This window comes from Ziziphus jujuba, chromosome 10, assembly GCF_031755915.1.
Source record: "Ziziphus jujuba cultivar Dongzao chromosome 10, ASM3175591v1".
Taxonomy (NCBI): Eukaryota; Viridiplantae; Streptophyta; class Magnoliopsida; order Rosales; family Rhamnaceae; genus Ziziphus; species Ziziphus jujuba.
In genome coordinates, this window is record NC_083388.1 from 7,716,784 (window position 1) to 7,726,001 (window position 9,218).

The 9,218-nt window shown below is 35.9% G+C and overlaps 2 protein-coding genes across 4 annotated transcripts; one reads left to right on the top strand and one right to left on the bottom strand.

The window, feature by feature from the left end:
- Positions 1-1,054: 1,054 nt before the first annotated feature.
- On the top strand, positions 1,055-4,681 carry LOC107410955 (protein GRAVITROPIC IN THE LIGHT 1). The gene is made up of 4 exons (XM_016018455.4): positions 1,055-1,200; positions 2,057-2,197; positions 2,537-3,207; positions 3,658-4,681. Exons 1-4 carry the CDS (start codon positions 1,154-1,156, stop codon positions 4,443-4,445), a joined length of 1,647 nt encoding a protein of 548 aa, XP_015873941.3. The 5' UTR covers positions 1,055-1,153; the 3' UTR covers positions 4,446-4,681.
- A 267-nt stretch (positions 4,682-4,948) lies between these two features.
- LOC107410956 (mitochondrial uncoupling protein 2) lies at positions 4,949-9,218 on the bottom strand. 3 transcript variants are annotated; one of them, XM_048468445.2, is made up of 9 exons: positions 8,851-9,217; positions 7,819-8,037; positions 7,649-7,727; positions 7,340-7,473; positions 7,120-7,218; positions 6,897-7,001; positions 6,065-6,139; positions 5,372-5,458; positions 4,949-5,259 (listed from the first exon to the last, which is right to left on the bottom strand). In XM_048468445.2, exons 1-9 carry the CDS (start codon positions 8,929-8,931, stop codon positions 5,230-5,232), a joined length of 909 nt encoding a protein of 302 aa, XP_048324402.1. In that variant the 5' UTR covers positions 8,932-9,217; the 3' UTR covers positions 4,949-5,229. The 3 variants fall into 3 exon arrangements, 2 of the variants coding, with proteins under 2 accessions (XP_048324402.1, XP_060667996.1); XR_007239205.2 differs by lacking the exon at positions 4,949-5,259 and having other exon boundaries at positions 5,385-5,458; positions 6,065-6,275; positions 8,851-9,218; XM_060812013.1 differs by lacking the exons at positions 4,949-5,259; positions 5,372-5,458; positions 6,065-6,139 and adding an exon at positions 6,284-6,307 and having other exon boundaries at positions 8,851-9,218.

Sequence of the window (9,218 nt, forward strand, 5' to 3'; positions counted from 1 at the left end):
TTCATAATTTCTGTAGAAATTTCAATATTTTTCTAAAACTTTTTATTCATATATATCCATATTAATTCTTTTACATTTTGGTGAAAATTTCCATAATATTTATTGATATTTTCAAAAATTCTATCAAACTTTTTATGAAAATTTCCGAATATCTAATCAATTTAATATTTTTTGTCAAAAAATTAAAAACATTATTAATCTTTAGTTAAGTTTAAATAATAGAATATTGTATTTTAACCTAAATTAACTATTAAAAGATATATTATTTTTATATTTTATCTCGAAATAAAAATAAGGAAAAAAACTATAGTTTTCTGCTCCTAAAGAACTTTCTATATGATATTGAAATGATATTTATAAATTATTTATAATTAATAATAGTTGTGTTATATATTTTAATTAATAAATAATTTTAATGTATATGTTTTTATTTTTTATTTTTTCTATCAATTATATTATATTCATATCTATTAGCTCTTACTTTAATTCAATTAATTAAGAAAATATAATATACAATTAATATTTTTTAAGTATTATAGTTAAATTTATAATTATTTGAATAAATAAGCTAATATTAAAGGTTTAATAAAAAAAAATTATTTTTCTAAAAGTTTTCATAACTTTTATAAATTTTTATTAATATTTAATCATTTTCAATATTTCAACGAATATTTTGATATTTTAAACATTTTGTATTTCTATCAATATCAATTTTTAAAAATTGCTTTCAAGGAGTAGGTTATTTTATCTAAACATTACATCATCAAAATATGAATGTACTCATAATTATTCTTTTTTGATAAATTTACTCATATTTATTCTTAAAATGTATATATCTGAAAATTTTGATACTAGGTTTTTGTTTTCTTGTTTTTGTTTTTTTTTTTTTTTTTTTTTCGAAATATGCGGCCCGTTTTAAAGACTTGTAATCGGAGATCCTCTAAAGCCTGAGACACAATTCTAATGCATTACGTTGCTCAACAAAGCCACCTTGCTTTTGTCTAATCGATGTATTTCCCATCTAAAGATTGCTACGTTTCCAAGTGTCTATAAATACTCATGCTGATGCTGCCTTTCTACCATTCATCATTTATACCGTACTCCAATCTCTCTCTCTCTCTCTCTCTCTCTCTCTCTCTCTCTCTCTCTAGCCATGTTTCCTGATATCTTCCTTTGTTCTTCGCATCTTGGAAGCACGAGGTAACAATATGATATTTCTCCATTCCCATTTCATTACTAAAATCTCAGTCCACAATAACATATTCTTTTTACATTTGTTTTTTAAAAAATTATTTATATATACTAATTACGAACTAGGAATTGTTTAGGCTATTTCTATTTGCTTCTATTTTTGTGATCAAGTTCTTACATTAATGTATTCATTATGCATCCCTTCATTCATACAAGTAACTTATATTAATTTTTATTAGTAAAAAATATATATCCAACTTATATTCATTTCAAATCATCACTGTTATTTTTTTCTTTTTGGGGGTAAAAAATAAGCACTATTTTATGTGAATGATATACACTAATCACATATTTCTTTTTCACAAAGAATAATCCTCTTTACATGCATAACAGCCTATTTACAAATTCCAAGTGGAGATTTCAACAAGTCAATTAATCTGCAATAATTCTCATCATATGCCGTAAAATAGGAGGGATTAAGAGCCATCAAACGGACCACGTTGGTCCATCTTTAATCAAAATATAAAAAGTTTGCTTTTTGGCTGAGTCAAAGAGTCAAGAACAACTCCTTTTTCCCATTTGAGTTTTCTGGTACGACAAAAGTTAACACACAGTTACTCTCAACATTTACCGTACACTTATTATTCCCAAAAGTTCAATCTGGTAAATCAACTTAATTTGCTAGACACGTGTACCATCAAGATTGTGAGTATACTTCATCCTCGCAATACCCCAAGTGAAAAAGAAACACTGTCCAATTCCTCATCACTCCCTGCTGACAGCTTTTTTTTTTTTTTTTTTTTTTTGTTAAATGAGATAAACCGGTTTACCGGTAACTTACTAACGGCAGTTTCCCCGTCTCCAGGAAGAAGAAGAAGAAGGAAGACAACAATTTCGGAAACCTGGAAACGGAACTTGAAGACCCACAGTTTTTACACTACATTCCGTTTAACGGAAGCCCGTTGGAAAAGCAGACAAAACTCTGTCTCTGCTCCGATGACAGTAGGTCGGTTAAAACGTCCTCGTTTCACTCAACTCTCACAGCTTAAATTAGTTGATTTTCTTGCACGTTTTTCTATTTTATATACGCTTTTCTATTTGCCCGATTAATGACGTGATAATATATAAATGGTATGATTTTATCCTCAACCATGTGGGCGCCATCGTTATCGTGCGCACCCTTTACGAGTTCTCTGACATCTCTAGCTAGCTCTGAGATAAAAGGAAAATTATTATAATGAATAAATAAAATATAATAAAAAGGTTAATATTTAACTCACTGAGTCACCGACCAGTACCCAGTCTAATCTGATCTGTAACTCTCTTTCTCTGAAACTGTGTTCAGAGCGAAGGAAAAAAAGGACAAAATGAGCAAGGCGTCCAATTTCACGGATCTGATACAGCGAGTCGCAGCCTCTTGTCTGCTGCATCCGCTAGGTGCCGTCCGGCACGAATCTGTCGGAAATGTCGCCGGAGACGAGGAGGAGGAAGTGTACGAGTACGAGAGCGATGAGGAAGAAGCGGAGGAGCGAGAGGAAGAGAAGGAAGCGGCGAAAAAGAACAATGGAGAAAAGTATTATGGGATTTGGGAAAGTACAAAGGAGATGGAGATGGAGACGATGATGAACCAGGTATTCGATGTGGTTTCGGCGATGAAGAAAGCTTACTTGAGCTTACAGGAGGCACATTGCCCGTGGGACCCGGAGAAGATGAGGGTCGCCGATGCGGCGGTGCTGTCGGAGTTGAGGAAGCTTGGGGTTCTGAGAGAGAGGTTCAAGAGGAGCTGCGGCGGCGGCAGGGGGAGAGGTGGAGGAGCTTCGGCGGCGACACTGAGAGAGGTGGTTGCGCCGTACGAGGCGGCGGTGGAGGAGTTGAAGAGGGAGGTGAAAGCGAAGGAATTGGAGGTTGAGAACCTGAAGGAGAAGCTGAAGAGCGTGGCGAGCCTTAACGGTAACGGTACTGGGAAGAAAGGGAGATCTCTGTCTAGGAGGAAAGTCAGTTGCAGTCAAGCTCAAGGTATTGCTTTCCCCCAACTCTCCTCCATAGCTTTTGTGCTTCTCTTTGCGCGAAATGACTGTTATAACCTTACCATACGGATGGATTTTCGTTTTCCCATTTTCAATCATTCTTTGAATTTTTGTTCCCTGACCTGGAAAGTAATGGTTGGCGAAAAATGAGACCTTTTTTTTTTTTTTGGCTGTGGAAAATCACAAGTATTTTTCATAAGGCATTCGATGCTTTCATCGATTGGAAAAGTTAGCTAGAAATATTTTTCATTTATTGGATGAAGGAATTTTTCTTTTTTCTTTAAGAATATTCCAGTTTCATTTTCCTTTTGTGGTTCTCAGCAACCAAACAGATCCCAAAAAAAAAGAAAAAAAGACTGACTAAAAAGAACTATAATCTTCTATGAGTTTTACAACCTTTTTTGTAATCTGACACCACTTGATTTCTGAATCATCACAGTCGCAGCGGCTCCGGGACCTGAACTATTCGAGATGACGATGAGCCAGGTGAAAGAAGCCTCAAAATCCTTCACTTCGCTGCTTCTCTCCCTAATGCGCTCTGCTCACTGGGACATTGCAGCTGCTGTGCGTTCCATAGAAGCTGCCACCGCCAGCACCGACAGTGCCGCTGCCTGCGGTGGCTTCATCACCACCTCCGCCGTCGTCACTTCCCAGCACGCCAAGTTCGCGCTCGAATCCTACGTGTCGCGCAAGCTCTTCCAAGGCTTCGACCACGAGACTTTCTACATGGACGGAAGCCTATCGTCGCTGCTCCAACCGGACCAGTTCCGGCGAGACTGCTTCACTCAGTACAGAGACATGAAAGCCATGGATCCCGTCGAGCTCCTCGGGATCCTCCCCACCTGTCACTTCGGGAAATTCTGCTCCAAGAAGTACCTCTCCATTGTCCATCCCAAAATGGAGGAGTCCTTGTTCGGAGATTTGGATCAGCATCGACAGGTACTGGCCGGAAACCACCCCAGGAGTCAGTTTTACGGCGAGTTCTTGGCGATGGCCAAGGCGGTTTGGCTGCTTCATTTGCTGGCTTTCTCGCTTGATCCTGGACCCAGTCAGTTCGAGGCGAGTAGAGGAGCCGAGTTTCATGCGCAGTACATGGAGAGCGTTGTTAAATATCCCGGTGGGCGGGTTCCTTCGGGTCAGGTTGTTGGGTTTCCGGTTGGTCCCGGGTTCAAGCTTTCCAACGGATCGGTTATCAAGGCCCGAGTCTACTTGGTTTCAAGGAATTAGAGGTTGCCAGATTTGTGTTTATATGACCTTTTGTTTGTTGGGTTTAGTGGGGTTTTAGATTGAGATACTAATAATACTGGAAATTTAGTACATTGCTTTTTTTTTTTTTTTTTTTGTTTTTTGTATGTTATTGTGTGTGTGTGTGTGTGTAACGTATAAAATAGTAACTTATGGTAAGGACTGCAATTATTGGTCCATCTAATCATTATTGCTGTGTACTACTTATAGGTCCTCTCCATGCTATTTTCAGAATTTTACATCTTCGACTTGTCTTTCAATAATCTGCTTATTGCAATTGGAATGCAATTTTTCTGGATACACAATCTTTCGCCAACAAAAAGACTGCACACAATCTTTGAAATAGAAAAATCAAGCCCTTTGAAACTTGGAACTAAAAAATTAAACATTATTTTTACCAAGTTCCTATTGATTCATTCATTTGCAAACAAAAAACGAAATTACTGAATTGACACATTCTTTAGCTCCTGCAACAAGGATGGATAAGATCCTGTGAAATCATGGCTTATTCAATCAAATAACAATGTGTAAATAAATTTGACAAATGTCCAGTCCAGTGGGCAGTAAAGCATCCAATGCTCACCATAAAAGTAACTTTTCATAAATCTACCTCTACAATTCTATTAATGAAACAACAATTGAAATTATATATTACACATAAGAATTAATATTTAGAAAAGAACTTTGATAAAGACGATATCATCTCTTGTCAGAAGAGAAAAAATGAGTGTTCAAGAATCTGTGGAGGCCATTAACAGGCGTGGGTTTATACTCCCCCTCTGAATACGTTTTTCATCTGCCATGGAGATTTAAAGGGTGATGATCAGGCAATGTCAAAATAGTTTAGGGAAAAACCTCTGAGAACCTTGCAAAATAGTTCACAACAAACCCGAAGTTCTGAATCTTACTTGCTCAAGCATTAGAAACATAACCACATTCCAAGATCCTAGCCGACCAAAGTTTAAGAGGAACCCTTTATAAAAGGCAAAGAATCCCTGCAGTATAGCAGTTTCAAGGAGTTAGACGATAATTGATGACTCCAGTGGCTTCAGTTCCATGCTCGTTGAAATCAAAATTCTTATACAAGGCATACAGAGAAGCAACACAAAATTATAAGCAGTATAGACATGGTATTGTCTCAAAATTTATCTTTTAAGGATCCCATTTATGATAACCATATTAAAGGCCTGCCTCCAAGTTAATGCATTAGGAATTTTCCCACATGAGAAGTCAATAGCATGCAGAAAAGATGCAGATATCTTACATTTTCCCTAAAGCAGTACCACATAAACTCAAATCAATTGACAAATATTTTGGCAACAAACTTTGATTTAATCTTATGATCACTTCAGTTCACTAGGGAAATTGCTACAAGGCTAACACAGGTTCAGAATTTAAACTAACACAGGCCTATAGCTTGGTGATAACCAAACACAACACCAGACAATAAGTGGTAAAGTATTAGCAGGTCTGCTACTTTTTATTGAACTCCCACTTAAAATGAAAATTTAACCACACAATATCAGGCACGTCACAGCACAATGACAGAAGGCGAGACAATCAAATTGGAAATCTAAAATAAATAAATAAAAGCAATATACCTCACTTTTCAAAGTTTTGATGAAGCATTCAAGAGTGTTTTTATAGGTTGAATCTCCCATCATTCTAGATTTCACCTGGAACATAACAGAATCACAGCATGCAAACCAACATAGGCGGACTAGCTCATGCTCATCCATCAAAAACTATATAAAATTGCTTCATAATATAAGAAACAAATGTCATCGTAATCTAGCACACCCCTGTTACAGCCTGCAGTGAATTATTTGCGGGTTATGCTACCACTGTAACACCAGCATCAATGACAAGTCCGAGAATTAGTGCAAGGAGGATTTTCACTCTTCATACATTCAATGTTAATATACTACATAACTACCGAGATCAATGAATTCAGAGAATATTTCTCAATTGCAGTTTACAACAAGATATTTATGAGATAGCAAGTTGCATGTTCATTTAAAGGGTAAACATGCCTGTCCAATATGGTGGAGTGCCATATAACAATTGTCAATATCTATTGATGCTAACAAACTTCACCCAAGTTTCTACTTTTGCTTAAAATATTGACCTAATTTTCAGGTCTGGTTGCAGTTCCTTAAAGTTCTATCATTAAAATTCAGTTCTAAAATGCCAATGTCAAAACAGAAGACAAAGTTAAGCCTCACATATATGATTGTAAAATAGTCAAAAGGAAATATCCAATTTTTTTCATTTCTACTAATTTTTGGAAGTTTATATATTTGAACCAGACTATAATACTAATTGGCAGTTCACACAGAACCACAATTATAATCACTTCTTATAAAGATTGCAAGAACTATCATAGAACTATCAAACTCCAGATTCATAGTTAAGTAGAGAAAGAATGCATACCACATCAACAGGAGAACCAATACAGACTGCAAAGAAACCTGCACCTAGACCAGCCAGTAGATGAGTGAAAATATTGTCCATGAACCCTGGAATTTTTAAAATCGTCTGCATAAGTATAAAAAATCAGGACACCATTGGCATTAACACATGAGATGTAATAAATAAGCTATAACTTGCAAATTCTAATTAAATTCAACTAAGAAACCAAATGCTACAATGTTACCTGCTTCACTTCATCATAACTCGCTAGCTCAGCAGCATTTATAATACAATTCCGTGCTAAATTTGGCCCAAGGCCAGTCCATAGGGCCACCAATCCTTCCTACATTTTGAATAGTAATTTCAAAAATAATAAGAAACATTATTTTTTTTTTTTAATGTAAAAACTAAGAAAAAGAGGGGACTCAGACAAGGATAAGAAACACTACATAGAAGAAACTAACCTGTTTCACTATAGTGTAATATGCGTCTATAGCTCCAGAATAACGCCTAGGCACCCCAGGGGGCAATTTTCCTTCAGCTTGAAGCCGAACTTTTACCAGATCAGTTGGGTTAGCCAGTGCGATAGCCAAAGCACCTGTTGATGTAAAAGGTTTATTTCACGTAACTTTTATGTTAGAAGTAACTAATTTTCATATCAAAAGGCAAAGGAAAACAGAAAACAGTATCAGCAGCTCTGTAAGGGTAAAACAAGATGTTTGTGTAAGTTGCATTATATTTAAAATAGCAAAAAGGTCATTAAATATACTAACCAGTCAGCAGAGCGGCAACTATTTTATGAAACAAAGGGATATCTCCGACAAAAGCACTGCCAACAAGGAAAACTTTTACCTGTCCAACATGCAAATTACAGGCATAGACTGTGTCATGGAAAATGCATGAATAACCATTTGCACATGGAAAGAAGATATTCGAAACTCACAGGATCATATAACCCAATCCTTAAGCCTCCATACACACATTGGCGTTGCAGTCCTGGAATTATGCCTTTCCAAAGTGCTGATATACCCTCTTCCTGAGCGATGGTAGCAACAGTACCCAACAAACCTCTATATTTAGGTAAGCCCACTCCATCAGCCCCGGCTGATTTCTTTTGGAGCTGTAGCCTAACTTTAGCAGTGTCCAAAGGGATGGTACAAAACTGCAAAATATCCATGGATATAACAATGCTTAATAGAAGATCATTTTATGAAACATTCCATAGTCAAATTTTCTTGGATGGTGCAAAAAATTCGAAAAGCAAAAAAAAAATTCCCAAAAGAATTAAAAACAATAATAAAAAGACAAATTTTAACATCCAATTTCGGTCTAGGATCAAACACATCAAGTTCAGGCCCCGTAAAGCTGTAAAACCTCGCATTAGTATAACAATTAATCAAAGAAAAGTCATGACCATATTCCTAGCGGAGACACTTATCATTAATGGACATGTTTTAGTTAGCCAAGCCTTGGCAGCTCATGTTTTAGTTAGCCAAACCTTGGCAGCTTTTTTGCTTAACATGATCAAGAAGCTTGAATAGCAAACCAAAATAGCCACATGAAATGTTATATATATATATATATATATATACACACACACATTGTTTCGGCTCCTAACTCCAATCCAACTCAATTTCCCAAATTTCACACCCACCCCTTTTTCTTTTTCTTCCTAAAACGTGCTCCGGCTATCCTGGAGTTTTATGAACTTAAACACTTCCATATTCAACCACACTCCATTCTCGGAACCCAAATGGATAAATGGATGGAATAATAAATCAACAAGCTCTAACAGAAATGGAAACCAAAATTCGATAATTCTCATTACCCAAATAAGAAAGCAAATTAAATTCACATAGAAACAGTGACCCAGATAGAAAAAAATTTCTAAATATGAAGTAAATGCAACGAAATCTACTACCATCTACTAAGACATCAACTTAGAGAGAATAAAAATAAATTAAAAAATGTATACCTCGGCGAAACAAGCAGCAAAAGCACTGCAAAAGAAAGTTTGGGCGAATGAGATCTCAGACCTGGGCCCGAGATCTGCCATTTGTAATGTGAAAAAAACAGGAGAGCCCAGATACAAAGAAATGGAGAATGGGTAAGCAAGCTTTTGGTTTTGTTGAAGAAGAAGATTAATAAATAAAGTTGTTATTATTATTATTTTATTTTTATTTTTTAAGGAGATGATACTAATGGTAAAAGAGTGATTAAGAAGGAAAGGTACATGAAAAATACAAAAACAAGGCCTTCATTGGTCAATATTGATGCTCGTACACCTTCTCGTTCTCCTCGTTCCCCTCATTTCAATTCTTTATGGTGGTGTTAGTTTAATTT